The 22,270-nt window shown below is 54.4% G+C and overlaps 1 protein-coding gene across 6 annotated transcripts; it reads right to left on the reverse strand.

The window, feature by feature from the left end:
• Nucleotides 1-38: 38 nt before the first annotated feature.
• Nucleotides 39-21,741, reverse strand: TRPV6 (transient receptor potential cation channel subfamily V member 6). Of its 6 annotated transcripts, none has more exons than XM_053656604.1 (17): nt 21,655-21,741; nt 19,535-19,647; nt 14,240-14,394; nt 6,364-6,461; nt 6,113-6,235; nt 5,623-5,760; nt 5,260-5,358; nt 4,998-5,173; nt 4,349-4,495; nt 4,053-4,265; nt 3,674-3,760; nt 3,510-3,586; nt 3,125-3,290; nt 2,712-2,778; nt 2,128-2,396; nt 925-1,031; nt 39-738 (listed from the first exon to the last, which is right to left on the reverse strand). In XM_053656604.1, the coding sequence occupies exons 3-17, from the start codon at nt 14,365-14,367 to the stop codon at nt 462-464; spliced, it is 2,172 nt and encodes a 723-aa protein (XP_053512579.1). In that variant the 5' UTR covers nt 14,368-14,394; nt 19,535-19,647; nt 21,655-21,741; the 3' UTR covers nt 39-461. The 6 variants fall into 6 exon arrangements, with proteins under 6 accessions (XP_053512579.1, XP_037006240.2, XP_053512580.1 ...); XM_037150345.2 differs by lacking the exon at nt 21,655-21,741 and adding an exon at nt 21,046-21,117; XM_053656605.1 differs by lacking the exon at nt 21,655-21,741 and adding an exon at nt 15,047-15,118 and having other exon boundaries at nt 19,535-19,571.
• Between the last annotated feature and the right edge of the window lie 529 nt (nt 21,742-22,270).

The raw sequence follows: 22,270 nt of genomic DNA on the forward strand, positions 1-22,270 counted from the left end.
GGTGACGCCACACAGCAGGGGAGCAGAGTAGGGAACCATTTATTGGAAGGTAGAAGGTGACAAGACTCAGCCAGCACCACCCCGCCCCAGAGCGGTGTTTGTCCCCTCACTCATGCCCTCTCTCCACCAGCCTCCCCAGAACTCCCCGGAGCACCAGGCAGGGCTCGCCCCTCCCACCTGGGCTCCTGGACGGAGATGGGGTGCTGAGGTGGCAGGCCTGTCTTTAAAGTGCTTTGCTCTGACAGTGCAGTGGACTCCATTAAAGCCGAAGAGGTGGGGCCAGCCACCTCCTGGCCTTCCTTTTGCTCCAGAGCTGAGCGAAAAGCAGAGGTTTGGGAACAGCTATTCCTAACTAATCTAATCCTTTCCCCCTTGACCTGGGGGGTTAGACTGCTCTGTATTTTGGGTTTTGGTTTTGGAATGTTCCCAGGAACATGAGCGCAACTGCTGGGAACACCCGCTCAGATCTGATATTCCCAGCTCTCCTCTTCCAGACCTCTGTTGAGCACGCCCTTCAATTCTGTCTTCAGGGCCCCTTGCCGAAGTTTCTCCCAGTTGGTGCTGCTCCGGGAGGTGCTTCGAGACACCGAGGGGGTGGGGAGGGACAGGTTGTGGCCAGAGGGGCGGTGCGGCTGCAATTTTTCTGAGTCCTTGTCCAAGTCGTAGGAGCCCCGGTTGTGGAAGGCCCGTACATAGCGCCGGTCTCGCTGCTGGTTGAGGTCCTGCCTGTCTTCCACCCTGAGGAGGACAGGGGACTTGAGAGGTGTCCACAGGCAATGGGCTGGAGCTGCTTGTCTTCTGTGCACACCAGTGCCAATGTGGCAGGGGGTACCAGCCCCTTAGCAGCCAGACCATTGGGACTAGGGAGGGCACAGGGTCCACCCCTGAGATCACAGGAACATCCAGCCCCTCACAGTCACTCACCGCAAGAACCAGCGGTCCCCCAGCCCATAATCTCCCCCAAAGATCCCAGAGCGAGGCCACAGGCAGCGAGGCAACTTCCGCTCCAACATCACTGTGGTGGCCACAACCTGCATATGGGGACAGGAGGGGAAGTCAGCGAGGCTGGGTGTAGATGGAGCTGAAGTGTAGGGAGATGGGAGGGTGCTGGCAAGTGGGAGGACAGTTAAGCAGCAGCTCGGAAAGTCAGGGACTCTGTGGTTTCCCAGAGGGGACCAACAGCACCCCTAAGCTGAGGATGATGGTGTCATCCCTGTCAGCCCCCTTCTGTGGGTGAGTCAGTGGGATGTGAGCCCCTCAGTTCTGTGCCCAGTGAGCTGACATCCATGCAGATGCCAGGCTGGCTGGTCCTGCAGGGGTGAGAGACCTGAATCCTGGGACCATGGGGAAGGTGAGCAAAGCAAATAGAGAGAGGCCCTCGGAGCTACAGGATATTTCCACCCTATAGACACATAGGCCGTGTATAAATGCAAGCACCCTACTGAGACATCTAACATCAGTACATTTGCCTGGAAAAAGCATTTTCCTGAGCAAATCCCATTTAGCCAGTTTAGGAAGGTTCTTTTTTTTTTTTTTTTAGTTGGTTTTTTAGCTCCATTTACTACATAGCACAGTTAAATGCCATCCAATTTTCAGGATTTCCATTTTTATTTTGCAGGAATTATTTTTGTTGAGATAAATTATTTTTCTCATGTATCTTTAAGTGATGATTTGATTTTTTTCTTAATGGTCTCTTGTCCCCACCACGACACTCTGACTGAAGGAAATTTCTGCTACTATAAGGGAGTTTTTGTAGCATTATTTTTAACATGTCTGCTTTTTCTGGGTCAAATTTTGAAGATTGAAATATTGCCAAGGAAAGAGGAATACTCCAGTTTGTATTCAGTTGCAAAGTTTACGAAATGCCATTACCTTCATTCTTGATTTAATTCATGTTGATAACTCTAGAAAAGACAGGTTTTCACTTTTGAGCAAACTGTGAGGAATTCTTTTCAGCTGTTCCAGCCTTGCTCAGTGGCATTGCTAATCCGGTTCTACTGTACACTCTGTATCATTCTGTGCACTGTGCAATAATGGGCCAAACATGTGAAGTCAAAATACCCTGCTTCTGAATCTGGCACAAAGGAAAGGACTTGCACCAGCCCACCCAGACACCAGGGGGCTCACCTGAGCTCGCCAGAGTTCATCCCGCTCATGAGCCACCCGCCAGTGAGTGTCGCCCATCATGGCAATGAGGAGGTTGAGCATGAGCAGGGTGGCAATGATGGCGAAGGCAGAGTAGGTGATGCTGTACATGAAGGGCAGGTCCACGTCGTAGTTGGCAGGGCCATCGATGATGGTGAGGAACATCTCAAAGGTGCTGAACAGGGCCATGGGGTAATTGTAGAAGTGCCCCAGCTCGTCGGGGTTCTCTGTCTGGAAGATGATATAGAAGGCTGCTCCACCCAAGGGGGTGAGAGTTACCATGGTGAGGGTGACCATGCCACAGCCAGCCCTTTGCCGCCCATCTCCCACATCTCCACAGCACCAACCCAGCCCTTCACGCTCTGTTCTTTAGGTTCTTAGGTTGCCTTATTTTCCATACGGCTCATCCTTCTGATCCCAGGAGCCACCTCTCCCTGTCACCCCCGCTGTTGTTCCTCACCTCTGCCTCCTCCCACCCTTTCCCAAGTCTATCTGAGCCCTTCCATGCTGTCTAGGCTCCTTCAGCCTCTCCCTCCCATGGCCTCGGTCCTAACCAGGTGGTTTACCTGAGGTAAAGCCCAGGATGACCACAGCCATCAGCCAGCAGAATCGCATCAAGTCACCAAAAATCATCTACAGTGGGGAGGGAGATCACATTCATCTCCCCAGCCACTGCCCATCCCAGCCTCGAACAGACCTGGAAACCCTCGTGGCTCCACCCTCCAGGTCAGGGTTGGCAAACTGGCTGCAGGCCAGAGCCGTTTGGTCTATTTCGGTATGGCCCTTGAACTAAGAATAGTTTTTACATTTTTAAAGACTTGGGGAAAAAAAGAAGAGGAGGAAAAGAATATGCAACAGAGACCATATGTGGCTCACAAGAGACATCATCTATTATGTGGCTTTTGACAGGAATGTTTGTAGTCCCTTCTCTAGGCCTTTTTTCTAGGAAGCTTGGGAGGGGGGGTAGGGGGACACAGACCTTCTGGATCATGATGGTGAAGGGGCCCAGCATCTGGAATCCTCGGGCGAAGTACATGACGTTGCACCAGCCCAGCACCAGGGCGAAGGACATGGGCACCACCTCCCCGTTGGTGTTAGTGAGCCTCATCACCATGGTGACCAGCACCATGCAGGCATAGGTGATGCTGGAGGGAGAGCAGAGGGCAGGGAGTGATGAGAGGGGCCTGGGATTATCCCAGGGACCCAAGAGCAAGAGTGTGACTGAGGCAGTGCAGGTTCAGTCTTCTCGAGCTCAGTGCTCAGGGTCACACACACGGCCTGAGGGGACAGGCTCTCCAGGGGTTCCCCAGGGGTCAGGAATCCAGGAGGGAAGGGATGAAATTCACATGAGGAAGGAGACTCACATGAGGACATGGAACGGCCCCCCGAGGATGGTGTGTCCAAAGAAGCGCGTGAACCCCACCCTGAAGATGTCCGGGATCTGCAGACACAAAGGCACCTCTAGGCTGGGGCTTGGGCTGGATCCTCAGGGCAGGCAGCCACGCCCGGGACCCAGTCCACGCCGCACCTCTACGATCAGGATGATCACAGCTCCGATGACCGTCACCAGTTCCCCCACCAGTCGGATGGCGTCCTGATGGGTCACGTAGGCCTCCTGAGGGGAGGAGCATGGTCAGGGCACGCAGGGTCTCGTGCGTCTGCCCTGCCTGCCCCTGGGCAGTCTTTGTTCAAGTCTTTTTAACCTGGTAGTTTGGCTGTCTCAAACCCTGCTCATGAGTGTCTGTGTGTGTGTGTGTGTGTGTGTGTGTGTGTATTTGGGGGTGTGCCTATGGATTTGAGACCCGGGTGAGGGGGGAAATGTGGGTTGAAGGTCAGGACCATGACTCAAGTCTGAGAAAGGGCAGACAGCCAATCCTGCCCCAGGCCCTGCTGGTCCCAGGCGTCACCTGCAGTAGTTTTTGCTGCAGGAGGGTGTTGTCTCGGGGCTGGGTGCGGTTGTCGGTCCTGGGCTTCAGGGGGCGGTAGACGCAGCACATGGTGAAGCAGATGATGTAGAGCACGTACAAGGCACCCAGCAGGCAGAAGTAGGGCCGCCCGTATCGCTTCCACTTGAGGCTCACCAGCTCCTTCACCGGCGTTTGGTCCAGGATCTGGCGAGCCTGCAGCAGAGAGACCACAGAGCTGGTGGCTCAGAGATGCAGGTGCCCCTCCCCCGCTGCTCTCCCATCGGAACACTCTGTACCTCCCGCTTCTTGGTGCTGACAATAAGTTCCAGCAGTGATGGCTCATCTCCAGAAGAATCGATCTCTGTGAGGTCGTAGAGGGTGTAGGTGGTCAACCCAAATGTCCCCTGGCTGTGCTTCCATTTCTGCATCAGGTGGTGGAACATCTAAGGTGGTGGGCAAGACTGAGGCATGAGGGGCAAGCAAAGGGAAGGGTCACAGGGTGGGAGTGGGGAGCAGGTCCAGGAGGACAGCACTACTAGGAGTAGTGGTCGCTGTCCACTCAATGACCACCCACCACTGCTGGACCAGAAGAGCCCGTGCTCATGCTGACCCTCTAGGTTGATCTCTGCTCCCCCAACAGCTCTCTCTAAATCTTGGGAAGAGGAGAGAGTCAGGAGGGCTGCAGCCCTGTGGCCTGGAAGGTAGATGTGGGCATTACTGCTCCAGGGTGAGATCTAGACTCTGTTGGCCCCCAGCGCCTCAGGGAAGAGAAAGGGGGCAAGAAATCGACCAGTGGACAAGGGACATAGGGCCTGAAAGAAACACTGCAACCTGAAAATGCAACCTAGGCATCAGGGTTGTGTGCTTACATCTGCTTTCCCAAAAGACTAAGAGTGTGGGACTGGGGTCAGTAGGACACCGTGGGGTGGAGGGTGCATCCCTCACCACAGTGTTGCCTTCTACTCCTGCCAGCTTGAAGGGGGTGAGGCCCTGGTGATTGGGCACGAGGTCCAGGGGCTGCAGGCGGCCTCCACGCCCGTCGTAGGACAGCAGCAGGTTGTACATCTGGCAGGCAGAGGTCTTGTTGGGCTGGAAGACGAGGATGTGCAACACTGTGTTTCCTGGGGAAGGACACAGGTGTCACGTGGCCACAGGACTCACTGTCCCAGCCCCTCTGCTCCCCCCGCCTCCTGCTACCAGTGCTTACCCAGGGAGTCCTGGGCCCGGATGTTTGCTCCATGTTCGATGAGCAGACGCACAAGCTCCTCGCTGCCCACACAAGCAGCAAAGGACAGAGGGTGCTCCCCTGGGGACACAGAGGGCTCTGGAGCATGAGTGCAGGCTGGGGTGTGAATTCTCCCAGGGACTGCCTGTTCCTCCCCACATCTCGGTGCTGGGCTTGGGGACACTTGTCAGCAGAACCAGAGGCAGGGATGGTGCAGGAATGGCCTTAAGCCCTCCAAGGGCTGACCCTAGCCCCCACCACCAGCCTCCCAGGCATGGGGCACGGGGCCCTCCTCTCCTGCCCACCACTCACCTCCCTCCCCCAAGGCCTGGCCCTAACTCTCACCAAAGTAGACGTGGTTGTGGGGACTGTGGCGGAAAGCTGAGCCTGTAGCTCTGGCTGAAATGCTGGCCCCATGGGTGAGCAGGGCTCGCACCAAGTTCACATTCTGGTTCAGGATGGCCACATGCAGTGCAGTCTGGCCTGGTTCAGAGAGAGCCCTCAGTCGTTGGGTCTGTGTCCAGCATTATGCAGGGGCCCATATCCATAGATGATCCTATACCAGGGCAGCCTGGGGGGGTGGGGACTCTAGGCCCTGAGCCAGGCAGGGTCCCAAGGGGATCCTGCAGCCACCCACTTCTTCCCACTCTCTGGGCCTCTCCATTTCAGGGGGTCGTGCCCTAATGAGGTGCAGTGAGGATGACAAGGGTGAAGGGAACAGAGAGCAGCAGGGCTCGGATTCCCCCTTTGGTTTCCCCAAATTATCTATCAAAGCTCGACTAGAAATATCCAACAGGCCTTCCCTTCCCTCCACCCCGGGCCCCTGTCTCCTCACCCTCGTAGAGCTCAGAGGTCATGGGCTCAGAGACCAGGTCCGGGGCAGCCTCCATCAGCAGCGTGGCCGCCTCCAGGTTGTCATAGAGGGCTGCTATGTGCAACGCTGTCTCCCCCAGGGCTCCTGGGCAGAAAGAGAAGGTGCGGGGCTTCTATGGGCAGGGGAATGGGGATGAGAGTGATGTAGGTGCCCAAGGCGCCTGGGGCTGACCTGGGAGGAGAGCGGTGCCCAGGGCTCTACTCCTTCCTTACCTCTTTGGTGCACGTCACAGGCCTGATACTTGAGCAGCTTGTTGAGAGCCTGGACATCATTCTCTTTGGCAGCTAGAAGGAGAGGGCACCCCAAGATCCTACAAGGGAATGGGGTCAGAAAGGTGGCAACCGTGAGCATGCCCAGTGGTGGGGCAAGGGGTAATGGCTTCGCTTCATCCTATACAAACATGCAGCTCAGTGACAATGAACCCCAAGGTCCCTAGTGCAGGGAAGTGAGGCCACTGAGCTGCAAAGCATTGCCTGATCTCTTTTCTCCTGAGCAGTGAGTTCACAGAAATCTCAGTGACTGGTTTCCTACCCTCGGGTGCAGACACCAGAATGCGCATGAATGTATCTGTGCTAGTCAGGTATGGAGGGGAGGGGCTTTACCTAAGCACTCATTCACCTCCTGACCTATTGACTGTGCAGCAACCCTGATTCGAGTTCACTGAGTGTCTTGAGATTACCCTCCACGATAAGCCTCGTTTTCTAGGACAAGGAGTACCAGCCATCCCTCCCTCTTGTTTGTGGAGGAATTCAACAGGGAGAGTTCAGCAGATTTTCTTCTGTGCTCTTCTTCCCAGACTTCTCAGAGAACCCTGTGACCTTGGCACCTCCCTTCCCTCTACCAGCATCTCCAGGGCTTCATCCAGTAGGAATAGCATGTGTTTTCCTGGCCCCCAAGTTGGGGTATAGTTTCTTCCTACTTCCTCTTTGTTTCTCACTTGTTCTAAGCAACAATCATCTTCTCTTCTGACTCCCCAAACCCTCTCTTGAGTTTTATTTCATCTAAGACCCAGGGGACCCCTTTCATTTAATGTTCTCTTTTGATCCAGAGCCATGGGATCTCTCTATGGGAGTGAATGAAATAACCCTGTTTATCCAGAGATGGCCAGTTACGTGACTGACAAAGAGACCCAGACAGGCGCTGACATACCAAGGACTGGTAGTGGCAGAAAACCCATTCCAGCACTGGGGGTGGCAGTGGGGGGTTGGGGGAGGAGGGAGAGCTCAAGACGCACACCCCACAACGCTGGCTTCAACCCCCCTCACACCGCACAGGCAGCCCCAGCCCCACCAATTCTCCCTCGACTCATCCTCTCCCCAGTCAACCCCCACCTCCTCGTCCTGACTGCCCCTCTTGATTCACATCTTCATTCTCCAGCCCCAGATTCGCAAAAGCCTCTCCTAACTGGTCTCCCCACACCCTGTTTACCTCCAGGCCATCCTGCTGGATGCCCGCTAATATACTCTCTTTGAATGGCAAATGCAATCACAGCTCCCCAAAGCCCCCAGGGGTCATTAAGTATCCTCAGAGAAGGAACCAAGAGGTCCTTTCCAGTCTTTGGGCAACACTTTTCCACACTCTCCTTCACCCTCACGCTTATCCCATGCAGCACACTGGCATCACCTCCCCAGAGCACATCATTCTGTACCACTGTCCTGACGCCCCCTCACCCCTGAAATGTACCCCCACCCCGATAATTGTCTCTTCTGCATTCCTAGGATATGTGCCCGGCATGAGGGATCCAGCCCCTCTCTCTGTAGAATGAGTGAGGAACGGTGCCAAAACGTGGTTTAGTCTTACTGTCTCCTTATTATCTTTATTGGCCACCCTGAAGCCAACCTGAAGCAAACATATAATCTTAGTAAAAAAAAAAAAAATAGTATGCTTGGTATGCAAACAGCTGCAAAACAAGTTTTCGGTACATCCCTTCACCACCGCCACCACCATCTTCCCAACAAACAACCTGGCCAAACCCCTCCTGAATAGATATTCTAGAGTCAGCACTATGCACACGGAGGGACACATGGCCTCCCCAGGGACATTGGCACTCTCCTCTGGCCTTTCCACCATTGAATATGTGTGTTGTGGTTGGTATCTGTCTCTTGCTCTGCTCCAGGGGGACGTGAAGGCAGTGATCAGCCACTTTCTCTCTTCCATATTCTTACCCTGCCCTCCTCCAATTGCCTTCTAGTTTTGCGCCTGGCTTTGACTAAACACCTGACAGGCGAATGGCAAAGCTGGGGATGGGCCCCAGCGCTCTCACTACCCAAGTTTCAGCTTTGCTGTAGCTCCCTGCCTTCTAGGGCATGAGGGGGCAGGCTAGTCGGTGACAGGCCCGAAGATACATATCCCTTTTGGTCCCTCCACATCTCCGAAGCCAGTGAACATCCCCTGCAGGCATTCTCTGTGTGTTCATTTCCTTCTTTCTGCTGACGGCACCACTGGGCTGGGAAGGTCAAGGAGCTGCTGCCTGACTCAGGCTCGCCAGGGCCACCCAATAAGAACATGGGATGCTCCATTCAATTTGAATTCTAGGTACGCAACAAATGATGTTTTAGTGTAAGTCTGTCCCATGCAATATTTGTGTCATACTTACAAGGGAGGGGCCCCCAAAGAACAGAATTGATCTATAAAGCATTGTGCATGTATTCTTACATGTTTAAATGTCAGTCACCTTCAAAGTACACTCTCCATTTGATGCAATGCACCTATTGAAACTTTTTTTTCCACTGCTCAGAATGGTTTTTGAACTCATTGATTTTGATGTCTTTTAGTGCTTCTGCTGTTTTTTGTTTCACCCTTTCCACATTGGGGAAATGAAAAAGTTGCTTCGGGTGAGATCCAGTGAATAGGGAGGGTGGGGCACAGGGGTCATGCTGTTTTTGATAAAAAAACTGCTGAACACTCAGCACAGTGTGGGCAGGTGCACTAATAAATTACCCATTGTGAAATGAGCAAATGCGTTGCAAGGGCCTTCACAAAAACTCACTGAAGCCTAATGCGGCCTCTCACAACAACACCAGTTGGTACACTGACACAGATGGGTTCCTAGAACACTTACCCAGTGGGGGAAGCCTGTACTACAAGGGGCCGTCCTCCAGAATATAATTCCTTTTGGGGGGTGGTCCCTAAAATCAAACTAATAATAATGTATTGTTTATCTAAACATCATATTTAACTCCATGCCCTCCATTTTATCTGGCGAGCGCAGGCAGACCACACTCTGGTTAAAGACCCCACTTACAAGCCAGCCCAACAGGGTTTAGAGGGCCTGCCTCCTCTGGTTGGCAAATTCCAGAATCCTGCCAAAAGGGGAGCAGCGTGGGGACGGTTCTGAGAGGGTCAGACCGAGCCATTACTTGCAATAGCACCACAGGGCCACAAGGGGACAGTAGAGAAAGCCCTCGCTCACATTCCTGGCAGTAAGGGGGATCCCCAAAACACCGACTGTTCTTGGGCACCCTAAAAAACCGTGCAAGAGCAGACCCACCCAAAGATTCCTGGACCTGTAGTTTCTTTGATGGTGACCCAGCGCAGAAGTTTAGATCTGGAGCAAACTCTCTACACCTTCACCAGAAGGCTGCCAGAAGCCTCTTGAGGGCAGGAAGAGGAGAGATACGGAAGAAGCTCCCTATTTGAATGGTTAGATTACACTCTCCTTCCCAGGGGAAAGCTTCGCTTTACTTAGCAGAAGGCTTTGCATTGCTACCAAAATCCCCTGATTACAAAGAGCACTGGTTCTCAAACAGGGCCTATCCCCGGCCCCTCCCCCAAGGAATCTGGCAATGTTGGGGGACATTTCTGGTTGTTACAACTGGGGGAAGGGTGCTACTAGCTTCTGGTGGGCAGAGGAGAGGGTGTGGTAAGCACCTCACACAGGCAGCTTTCCCGTAACAAAGGGTTTTCCTGCCCATCATGTGCCAAGGTAGAGAAACCCCCAACTGGGAAGGTATAATTATTCCTAATCCATTTTGTAAAAAAGGATACCTCACATTACAAAGGACGAGACATGACCTACACATGCATGTTTTCGTACACACCATTAAACAAAAAGGTGAAGCCTTTGAAGCACCCACTGATTCAGGGCGCCAGGCCATTATAGAGGGAACCTGACATTGTGACAGGAAAGGTGTTTTCAGGAGTTAGAATGTTTTCTTTTGCTGAACAATTATTTATCAAATCGAACAATCGAGTTCCATATTAAACTGGCGCCACTCTTGCTGTGGGAGTCCTGGCAGAAAACTTAGCACATCACTTGTAAACCAACCGTGGTGCTCCTTCCCCCTCAGGCGTCCCTCTGGCCCCCAAGTGGGAATCTGTCGCTCCCCCCCACTCAGGTCCCACCACCCTGTGCTCCGCCCCTCCGTTCCCGAGGATTTGTACATGCCGGTGTGTGCGCACACCCTCATGTGCAGGGTGCACAAGTTTTATATATGGGCGCTGGGAAACAAGGCCAGGAATATCTGTAGGAGAAGTGAAATCAGAATTTTAGAGCAGGGAAGTCCCTGGAAAACTAGTGTAATCTGCTCGTGCAAATCTTCCTCAGGCCTGGAGTCTGAGGGGACTTGTCCTAACATGTCAGAGGCAGAGCTGGGACGAGCGCCCCAGTTGTCATTACTCTGTCCTCATTCCCAGTGTCATCAGGGTTTGAAACAGGGTTGGAAGTTGCACATGGGGCTGTATGGGCCTGTGTGGGTTCCCCTGGTTGGGCCATAAGCATCCTCTGGGGCGCAGGGGTTGGGTGTCCTTTGGGAAGGGGAGGGCACAGACAACACGGCGGCTCAGAGTACATTTCCAGAATAAATATGGCTCTGACAGGAGGGAGTTCCCAAGCCCTCTCAGCTCCTGCTATCATGGAGGTGCCTGCATACATGGTGAGGTTTGTTCATCACAGGAGTCTCATGGGGCTCCCATGCTTTCACAGCTTCCAAAGCAGCACCTCGCTCATTATCCCTTTTGCTCCTCCCGGCCCTGCCATAAAAGCTGGACAATGCTCTCGTTTTTGAGAAAAGGAAACTGAGGCCGAATAGCCCAGTTTCTCCCTGGAGGATCACACAGAGAGTTAAAAGTAGAATGTTTCACCAAGAACCTAGCCTTAGGCGCTCACCACTAAATTATGTGGTTCTTCAAGTTTTATGACTCTTCCCAGAGGGAGAGGGCCAGCCCGGCGGAGCAGTGACCCACAGATGAAGGAAACCACAGTCACGTATGGGTAGGAGGCACCCACTGGCCACTTGCGGGCCACCTCCCTCTGGGTCAAGTTCTTGGCAATGGGATGAGGTTCAAAGCTTCCAGGAAAGTGGCTATTTGTAGACTTGGAGTCGGGCTGCAACTCCGTCATGCGTGTAGGTAGACCCATGTGCCAGCAAAGACGTGTGTGCACGTAGTTACAGGGGCGGGGAGTCCCAGGGCTGGCTTTCCACAGACAAGTCCGCTCACCTGGAGTTATGGGTGTCTGTCTCACCAGAGGGGAACCCGCAGCGTTCCTTACCTTCCTGCAGACTGTGGGGAAGGGGACGGTGGCAGCAAGGGGCCCGCTCCGGAAGCTGCCCAGCACAGCCCACACCGGCTGAAATCAGACACCACAGGACCCTCCTCCATGCTCCCATGACACTGTCCACCCCCACCTTCGGGTGCTCACCAAGCATCGCCAAGTTGAGGTACATGGTGCATTTTGTCCACAAGAACCTGAGCTCCAGGAGAGCAGGGAAGGTGCCCTGTTCTTGTTCCTGCAAACCCAGCAGAGCACTCCCTGCTCAATAAACGTTTAGCGTGCTGAACATCAGGAAAAAAGACGGCTCAGAGCCCGGGGGGAGTTGCAACAGGAGCAAGAGGAGAGTTCAGCTTGGATGGCAACACTGGGTGTTTACCCAGAGCGGGTTTCGTGACTGAGACCCAAGAAAAGCCTCCCGGCGAGAGGAGCCCTGGGTTTTCCATCAGCCCAGGGAGGCCGGAAAGCCCTCCCTTCTCACTGGACCATGCTCCACCCCCTGGAGTGCCCCCCAACCCCACCCTGAATCCCACTGTGAGCCCTTGGCACAGATTCCTATGCCCTCCCACCCCTACTTGCTCTCCCTGGGCCTGCCTCTTTCCCAGGGGGTAAAGTCCCTCCCTCCCACTGTTAGACTGGGGCTTCTGAGATAAGATTGGTGCTGGTAACATCGTTGGTTACTTTCTTGCATCAATGCACCCCCTGACCTGACTATATTGTCCTCATGTCCATGGTTATCTGTTTTTTTCTAATTACCTGGTGACTGCATAGCCCAGTCCTCTCCCCTTCCTGCTTACTTCAGGGTCCACCCAGGGGACAGTTAATACTCCTGACTCCCGGTGTGTGGAAAGAAGAGGACCAGGGGGCTGCAGAATCAGGCAGGGAGATCAGTCACCGGAGGGAATCCCTCCAAGTGGTAACATCAGGCCTCTCTAGCCAAAGGCAAAGGAGGAGGCTCCCCAGATGGTCTTCAGAAGAAATGAGACAGAAAAGGCAGGTGGAAGCTGCCCCCTGCACAGCCAGGCTGTGGTCCTTCACTCTGTCTCCACCTCAGGTGGGCACACACGGAACTTCCGTCACCCCTCCCAAAACCCCAGGCCTTCCTGCACTCCGAGTCTGCCGCCCCAGCCCTGGGGTCCTGAGAGTGGGATGGGGACGAGTGGGACCCGTGGTGGCTGAGTCCGCAACAACACCACCATTCTGTTGCCTCCAGACGTCACCAGCCAAACATGTGCTCAGCCCCCACTCTCCCAGGCCTGGGGGTCAGAGGTGGGCGGTGGTGTGAAAGACAGGAAGCCCGGACTGAAACAGCCTGGGCTCAGCCCAGCCCAGAATCCTTGAGCTAAAGTGGGAAAACCACAGGGCCTCCAAGTGGCGTCTTAGCCTCCTCCCTCCTGGTCGGGCCCAGAGGGAGGACCCCCAACTGGAGGACTCCCTTCAGGGGTACCACCACCTGGGGGGGGGCGATTTGCAGAGACTTTGGAAGGAGACCACACACAGGAGTGGCTTCAAGCTTCCGTCTTGTCCCCTTCTCCCAGCTCCCAACTCTAAGCTGCCGGGGATGAGGGGGTGGGGGAGAATCAGATGCATTCAGGGAAATTTTCAGGGGCTGGAAGCAACAAGTGTGATGTCTTTAGAGCTCAAACTCCAGAGCCTGTCAGGTCCCCCAACCTGGATGAGATGGTGGGCGAGCACCGGTCCTAAGTACATTCTGGCTGGTTTTCCGTGCCTGTCTGCCGCGGCACAGAGCAATGAATTGCAGGCTGGGTCCCAGGTCTGTTCATCTTCATGCCCTCCCATCAACAGCCGAGGCATTTAATGCACAGGAATGCTAACTATGATCACATGATCCCATTTGGTCTTCTTCTGGGGTTATTCAAAGATCCTCCCTGCTTCATTCATTCCTGCATTCATTCATTCTCACATGCCTGTGTGTGTGTGCTGTGTGTTTCTGCCAGAGAGATCCTAGGGGCAGGGACCAGGGATAAAAGGCATAGCTGTGACCCGCCCGTCTGGTGGAGGTTCAGTGGTGCCACCGTCCTTCCAAGGCCCCGCAAGTTGTCTGGCCATTAGGAAAATGCAGTCAACCCTTGCACAACATGAGTTTGAAATATTGGACCCACCGATAAGTGAATTTTTTCAATGGACCCGTTCATTTCACACAACAAGTACTATTTGATGGACTCTCGCAGCTGAAACCCCCCTTGTCCAAGGGTCAACTGGCAGCTGAGAATCCTTGTACATGGAGGGCCGACATCAGTTATTCATGAGTTTCTTGAGTGCATACCCTCGGCAGCCCTAACCCCCACATTGTTCAAGGGTCAACTGCACCCACAAGAAGCCGCATAACTGACTTGGATCTTAAAGACGGTGAGAAACTGTGTCCACACCAGCCCTCCTCCTGGAGTCCTGGGGCCCTGCAGGCCAAGACTCGAGGCAAAATGCTCCCTAGGGCCAGGCCTGGAGCACAGTCTGCCCAGACAGAGGTGCCGAACAAAGACAGAGAGGGAGGAGGGGTAGGAGGGAGGCTGAAGGAGAGGAGGGGTGAGGGACACACCTGGGGAGGGGGCGGCTGGCGGCAGCAGGTGGAGACTTACCTCTTCTGCTGCAGCAGGTTCTGCTCATCTCGGCTCTGAGCCCAGGACTCCTGTCTCTGGAACCATCTGCAGAACTTTCTCCACAGGCAGAGAATGGGCCCCGTCTTCTTGGGCAGTGGCAGCCCCATGTCTCGCACAGCCGGCTCCTTGTGGGGCTGAGGTGGAGACCAGACCCCGACTGGACTCAATTTTGGGGCCACATCGGTCTCCCCAAGGGCCAGCCTGCCCTCCCCCTGGAGCGGCCCCATCTCCAACCTCCCTGGCCCCCACGGGAGTCTCGGGAAGCTGCCCCAGCCAGACTGCAGAAGGCTCCGAGTTGGTCACACTTGGCAGAGCTGAGACTCCCTCATTGAGCTCCTCTGGCAGGAGCTGCTGGGATCTGTGCAGACGAACTCCCTCCCTCCTCCCAAATTACCTGAGATTTAAAGAGACAGGCCAGCAGACCTGCCTGCCACCTGGGGCCTTGCGTAAACTCCTTCACCCTGGTCTCTCTCCCTGCCCCCAGGCCAGTCCAGGGACGGAAGGCCTTCAAAGAGACTAGAGAAACTTCCCTTGGACTTTGGGATACCTGCTGACCTTTTATAGAAGGGCCCGAAAGGGTCAGGCTAGCTTGAGAGACTCAAGGCAGTGACAGAGGTGGGAGGGGTCAGGCGATCTTTTGGGGGTTGGGGGCCCCTCAAGTGAGCGAGTGAGTGAGCCCTGCCTTGTCACAGGGCTTTTCCTTTAGCAGTGCCCCCCACCATCCTCTACAGACCCTTCCCTGCTGGGGGCTTAGCTTTTCTCCACTCTCCCAGTTTAGTCTCTCACCTGTCCCAGAATAGATACACAAGTCTCCAAAACCCTTAGACCCCTAAACCAACTCCGGGTCAGCAAACTCTTCTGTAAAAGGCCAAGATAGTAAACGCAAACATTTGGGCTTTGCAAGCCCAGGCAAACAATCTCTAACACATTCTTTTTCTTTTTCTCCTCCTCCTCCTTTTTTTCACAGCCCTTTAAAGATGTAAAATTCCTTCTGAGCTCATAGGCCAAGACATAAAATGGAGCAGGGGCAGAACCTGGTCCCGGGACAGAGTTTGCAGTCCCCTACTCTGGACTCTAAAGAACACCCCCCCCACACACCACATGTGTGCAGTAGGGTGCCAAATAAAATAGAAGATGTCCGGTTCAACTTGAATTTCGATAAACAACAAAGACTGTTTTTAGTGTACATATGCCCAAGTATTACAAATACTTCCTCTGGCAACCTCCAGTTTATTCACCTGCTTGCTACTTCACTAAGTGGTCCCAGGTAGGCTTACATCACACCTGGGAAGCAGGTATTATTACCTGCACTTTACCACTGGGAGGAAAAACAAAGCTCAGAGCGGCAAAGTAACTGACCCAGGGCCATATGGTCCTCTGCCTCTGGCAGGGGCAGATTCAGTCTCAGTCCCCTGATGCCATGTGAAGCTGCTGTCTCAGCCCTACCTACCACACTCCCTCATCCCAGCTGGCAGGCAGAGTTGCAGCGAGGAGAAGGGACCTGCAGTCCCAGTGATGAAGGATGACAGAGCCCATCCCAGCCCCACCATTCAGAACTCTGACCAGCACGAGCTGGGAGCCATCAGGAAGGTCAGTTAGTTCAACCTCTACTTTGGAAAGAAACAGGCCTTGGCTTCTGCGAGGGCCCAAGGCAAGACACAGACCCTATGGCCTGGGCCTGGGTGTCAGAGTCCCAGGTATGTGGGGGTCACTAGCTTTAGAGTCTGCTTTTGTTTTACATGTCCCTGATCCAGAGGGCTGGAGGATGCGGCAAAGACAGAGAACACTTAGGTGCAGGGTGGGGTGTCTCCGTGGGCGGGGGGAGGAGGGTCAGTCTTGAATCTAAAGAGAAGTAAGTCTGTTCCTCCTGTTGGCCCGAGGCCAGACCTGAGTGCCCTGAACAAACAGTGCAGTTCAATTAGCTGCCTTCCCCACCCACCCAGGGGTCAGTGGGTTCAGGCTGGGGTGGGGAGGGGAGAAGGCACTAGAACCCAAACCTTGAACTAGGACCTTTGTGCTCATTAAGCTGTTGTTTGCCTGCCGACCCACCCACCTTCTCTGTCCTCCAGCCAAAGACCCCGGTGCAGTGCCGGGTGGGGGAGAGGACAAGGCAGTGAGGTGTTTGCATGTGGAAGAGGAAGGCGACTGGAGGAAGCAGTCCTTTCAGACTTTCCTTCCTCCAACTGGTGCTTCTTTGTGTGGGTCACCAGGTCAAGTGGGAAATTGAGAGCAGACTGAAAATGGGCATGGAGGGCTGGGGACAAAGGTACTAGCTTCTGCCCACAGCATCCTCTCGCCTATTGGACCCAACATCATGTGCTTGGACAGATGGAAGTGCCGGGATGGTTGACGCTACCTACATGGGTCCTCTCACATCTTAACGCCACATTGCTGGCTGGCTCCGAGGGGATGTTGGGGGCTGTCCTAGAGCTCCTCCTGTCTTGAGGAGTGTGGCAGGGCTCCCCAGACCACTCCAAGGCCGGGGCAGCACCTCCCAACAGGGGAGGCCTCGGGTGGTTCGGCAACCCACAGTTCCAGACTCAAGTGTCCAAATCCAGGAGGCTGTAGGTGCCTGGGATGAGGGGGGACAGAGAATGGGGCTCATGGGAAGATGAGTTGTGCCGTCACACTCCCTTCAAGTTTCCTTGCCCAGACTCCAATTTTAAGAAGACTTTGATGACTTTGGGCAAAACGTTGTCCCTCTCAATGGCCCTAACTATGAGGATGAGCCTACGACTGGGGGTGGCTGTTATCCAGTATACCCCTGGCTTCATGGGGTCTGTCTTCGGCCTTGGGGGAATGAAGAGCTGGGGAGCCACGGGGGGAGGAAAGGCTGGAGGGTTCATGTTGACAGGCTCTTGAACAGGTTGTAACTGCCTTGGGCTGAGCTTGAACTCTAAGCAAAAGTTAGGTTCTCAGGAATCAGTGGAGGGGCAGGGTGGGGGCTGGTCACCCAGAGTGTGACTGGCCTTCTCTGAGGGCCACACCAGCAGGGCTGAGGGGGATCAGGGAGATGTCATGTGTATGTGTGTGTCGGTATACACACGCGTGGGATCGGGCCACTGGCAAACTGGGGGCCTGTGTGGTGCTGAGTCGTGCATTTGGGGTGCTGTTTCTCATCCCAGGCACCACTGATACCTTGAAACAAAGGACTGAAGCGTGCAGGCTGCCTTGGCAAAGCAGGGTCACAGGAGCAGCCCCTTGGTTCAGGTATGACAATCATAGACATTGCCTGATGTCCTCTGGGGACAAAATCACTCTCCACTGAGAACCACTGAATTAGGGCAAAAAGTATAAGCATATTTTTTCTGGTCTTGTCCCTTTTCCAGTTTGCTCTATGTTTCCCCACATTTCCGCATTTTACCTCTCTCCCCACCTCTGTCTCTCTGCAACTGTGTTTGCTCCCTTGATCCTGGGCTTTGTGCCAGCACGTGTGGGGTTGGTGTGCACGTGTGTGAATCATGTGTGTATGTGTGTGGTTGGTATGTATTATTTGGGAGTGTGTGTGGTGTGTGTGGTGTGTGTATGGATGCTATGTGTGGTTGAAGTGTGTGATACGGTACATGTGTGGGGTTGTATGGCGTGTCGGGTGTGTTTCGGGGGGTTGTGGCATGTGATGGATGCTGTTTTGGAGAGGTACGTGGTGTGTGATGGATGCTGTGTGGGGCGTGTGGTGTGTGATGGATGGTGTACGCAGTTGTGGTGTGTGGCATGAGGTGTGTGTGCCCAGGGCCCTGAGGGGTCTCTCCATGCAACCCTGGGCTTCCTTCTCTCCTTTCTCTCCCCTCTGCCTCCTCATTTCCCTGCCCAGCTTTCTGTGTCAACGCAGCCCTGCTCCCTATGCCCTCTTGGAGGGTGTCCCTTAGCTCTGTTGTCATGAGCAGGGCAGGCCCAGCAGGCCATGGGGCTGTGATGACGGAGCTGGCTCAGGGCAACGAGGTCACCACCACCATGCACTCAGCTTGGAGTTTGTTCCAGTCACTGGGTTCACACACTGGATGCCTTCTCAGGAGTGGTGTCAGATCGGCAGTGAGTGTACACACACACACACGCACACACACACGCGCGCGCGTGCATACGCACCCATCACCACACTGCCCAGGGACTCTGGCGGGGAGGTGACTGCTCACATGTCTGACTGTTGCCCCTGGATCTGTGGCCACCTAGATGGCAGTTAATGCTTGAAATCCTCCATGGCCCTTTTCAGCTCAAACATCCCGCGATGCTGAAGGACTGCAAGTCCCACATGGTTCCTTGTGTACACAAGGGCACTTTCGCAGCCAGGGTCCAGGAGACCTGAGTTGTTGTACGACCATCTAGCTCTTCTCCCCCACATGTGACCTTGGTCCCTTTTCTCATCCCTGGCAGTACTTGTAGCTCCATGCCTTTGCCCTCATTTCTTCCACGGTCATCCCTGAACCCACCTAGGTGCTCACCCCATAGCAACACTGCCGAAGCTTCAGACACTCCCTGCTATTTTGATAAGACTGGAGAAAGCCAAGAGAAAGGTGGTTGAGGAGCTGAATTGGAAACAGGGCAGGGGGAGAGGGCAGAACAAAGGGCACCCTGCAGCCTGCTCCCACCTTCTCAGGGATGCATGTACGTATTATTTGACATATGTTCTAATTTATGTGAAATGCATCAGTGGGTCGTAGCAATGCTTTAGAGCAGGGATGTGTGTGTGCACATGTGTCTGTGTTCTGGCATTGCCCTAAGAGTCTGAAGATCTTACAACTCACAGGTATTGGTCCCTGTGGACCCTTAACCCTTGCAGAATGAGCCCAAGGGCACAGACGGGCATGTGGGGATAAGGTGTGGGCGATGTGGAATGTCAGGGAGCACCCTCCCCGCCTGCCCCACCTTCGCAGGGAAGATGACTGGATCCAGCAGAGGTCTCCCTGGTTTGCAGCCCCTCTCTCACCACCTCAATGATTCTGAGCATTTTGTTTCCAAAATCCCCCACTCAGGAGATGACAGGGAAGGGGTGGAGGGCAGGAGGGAGCGGCCCCCACTTGCACTCAGCCACGACCTGACCCTAACTCTCTCTGGAGGTCTCTGCAGGCTGGAGCCATGGCCCATAGTCCCGGTTGGCCCCTAGGGAGACAGAGCAGCGTGCAGGAGGGTGTCAGAGCCCATGGCCATGCTTCCTGAGCCTCTTTTCCTTCCTCCTGTCCTTCTCTCTCTTTCTTGCAGATCCCAGGGCCTTTCTCTTTCCCAAGCTGGACCCCGTTGCTCTGCTGGACCTCTGCCCCCACCCCTTTCACCCCATCTTACCTGATCCCAAACTCCTAAATGTCAAGCACTGAAGAAGTCACCCAGGAATGAAGCCACTGGAATGTGCACAGATGCCAAAGAGCTTTCCAAATATGGGGAGAAAACCGTGGCTTCTGGAAGAGGCAAAGCGGGGAGCCAACAGTGAGCCATCAGAATCCCCGTGTCCCAACCCCATTTTGAAAAGAAATCACTGTGTGACCTTGGCAAAGTCCTGGCCTGCAAAAATAAGGACCCTAAAGTTCTTAAGTTTTCCTGGTTCTTTCAACAGGCAGCCCCTCCTCCACCCCAGCCTTCAACTTCCACCTGCAGAGGCTGGAGCTCAGAAGCATCTCATAGCAGAAAGTGCTCTTGTCTGTCAGGTGAAATCTGTCTGTCTTCGTCTCTGAATCACAGGGGCAGATCTCCACCAAGCAGAGAGGAGAGAGAGAAAGAGGGCAGGCATTACAGGTAGACATGAGACTTCTGGTCACCCCCTAACCTTAAAGTGGCAGGGTCCTGGGACTCTAGTCGTCCAGGGTGAGGAGAAGGGAAAGCTCTGGACAGCCAGAGAAAGGGCTGGGGAGCAGGTGTGTGGTCCTTCCCCACTCCACTGCATTCCACTCCGGGCAGTGGGATGCTGGGCTCAGCCCACTAAGCCCAGAGTGAACAGGTAGGGCTGTGGCTCAGGAGACAGAATCTAGTCATTATGCCAAATCAGATCATCGCTCTAAAAACCCCATATGGAAGGGAAACCTTTTCCCAAAAGCATAGGTTCCCACTGGAAACCCAGCTTCTTCCAGCAGCTGGGGCAGCATTTTAACAGCAAGCATCCCCATCTGTATTGCTCTTCTGGTCTTCTCCCCACTCCAACCAAGTCAGTGAAAAGGCAACAGCATGGTGATAAGAGAACTCTTTCAAATTCGACACCCTGCCACCTCTGTGATAAAAACTGAGCAAATGGTAAACTTGATCTAAGAGTCAGGGCACTTGCTGACTGCAGGCAAGGTGCACTGTAGTGGGGGGGTGCTGGTAGCGGGGACAGGGGGAGCAGGCAGGGTGTGAGAGGCAGTCGTGGGGGGGGGGTGCACACCGAGGAGCAGGACAGAGAAGGAGGCTGACACTTGAGAAGCAGATCTGGGAGGCAGCCCTGGGCCTGCTTTCCACATAGCCAGGCTTGTGGCTTTGGCCCTGGACCGAGCAGCCTCAGGGAGGGAGCCAGGGCCGCAAGGCAGAACAAGGCCGGGGTGCAAGGCTGCAAGGCAGAACAAGGCTGGGGTGCCAGGATTCTGTGGCAGATACCTAAGCAGGGCGTGGTGGGAGTTGAGAAGAGGGTGGGGAGGCTAGGAGCCAGGGGGCCAGGAGGTGGTGGCCCAGCTGGGTACAAGGCAGGGACTGAAGCCAAACAGAACGTTCTCCAGGTAGCTATTGGGCAATTCTAGGCCTACCTAGGCAAGAAGAGCAGAAGGTCCCTGGGCAGCCACTATAGTCACAAACACTAGGAGAGAAAGAAAATACCAGGTGCTATTCCGTACCTGTCCCACCTCCCCGGACACGGTGACCCCATGCATGGAGCCCTGTGCAGGTGGGAGTGTAGCTGTCAGGTGTATTTTGGCTGGTACCGGCAGGGCATTCCACGATTGCGCTCCCTGTGATCTTCTGATAGGGATCTGCTCGCTGGCCCTGAGAAACCAGTGCATCACCACATACTGTGTTCTGGGGCCAAGACGAAGGCCCCAGGCTCCCCTCCCTGACTCCGCCCTGTCCTCCTGGCCTGTCTGAAGTTCCCAACAACAAGAGGGCCTTAGATGTGGCCCCAAGCTACAGGGAAGTCCAGGATTCCTTAGGCAGCTGTCAGGGCTCGGCCTAAAACCCTCGCAGGCAGAACAGAGTGCAAATGGAGGCTCCAGAGCGCAGGCGCGCAGTCTACAAGGAAGGTGCCAGTGTGGGATTCTGAGGTGGATCCTGTGAAATCCCTGTGGAATCCTTGAAGGTGGCTGATGGATGTCCTAAAATGTTTGCCGTCAGAGGTGTGCAGGTGCCCGGGAGCTAGCTAGCACCACACCAAGGTATCTGTCTCCAAGTGCTGCCTTTTGCGTTGGTCCTTGCTAAAGACTTGATGTAGAGAGTAGCACCCCACTTACCTGGGTCAGGATTTGTCCAGCTGTCCTTACAGGCAGGTGAAGGAGCAATGGTAGGGACAGTTCTCTCCAGGAGTCCAGAAGCCCTGGGTTGTTGTCCAGTCCGGCACCAATGAGATGCGTGACTTCAGTCACACAATCTCTCCAAGAATCAGCCTCCATGTGTATGGAAGAGTCACCCTGCCCTATTTACTCCACAGGGTTGCTGTTAGGACTAAAGATAAGGGACATGAGAAGACTTTATCCATCGTGCAGAGTCACATGAATGCGAGTCATTTGCTTTGTTTATCCTTGCTTGAGTGGGAGTGTTTGAAATTGAACACATCCAGAAAACTAACTTTCTGATGGAGACTTTGGAGTTGTTTTGTCGTCAAGGCCCCGAATATAGTTGTGGAAGGAGCCGAGGTTTGAGGACAGACCAATTCAGGTACAAAGTCAAACTGTTCGCTGCCTGTTGAGAGGTCTTGGGCAGAGGAGCCTACCTCTCAGATCCCCAGTTTTCCGTCTACAGCATGAGCACAGTATTAGTCACTTGACCTCATGTCAGGCCCTCCCCCTCTCTGGGCCTCAGCTGCCTGTCTGGAAAAGTGGAACAGCCACAGCTGGGGGTGAGAATCTG

Source organism: Artibeus jamaicensis, unplaced genomic scaffold, assembly GCF_021234435.1.
Source record: "Artibeus jamaicensis isolate MK-2021 breed Jamaican fruit bat unplaced genomic scaffold, CSHL_Jam_final scaffold_2172, whole genome shotgun sequence".
In the NCBI taxonomy this organism is placed as follows: Eukaryota; Metazoa; Chordata; class Mammalia; order Chiroptera; family Phyllostomidae; genus Artibeus; species Artibeus jamaicensis.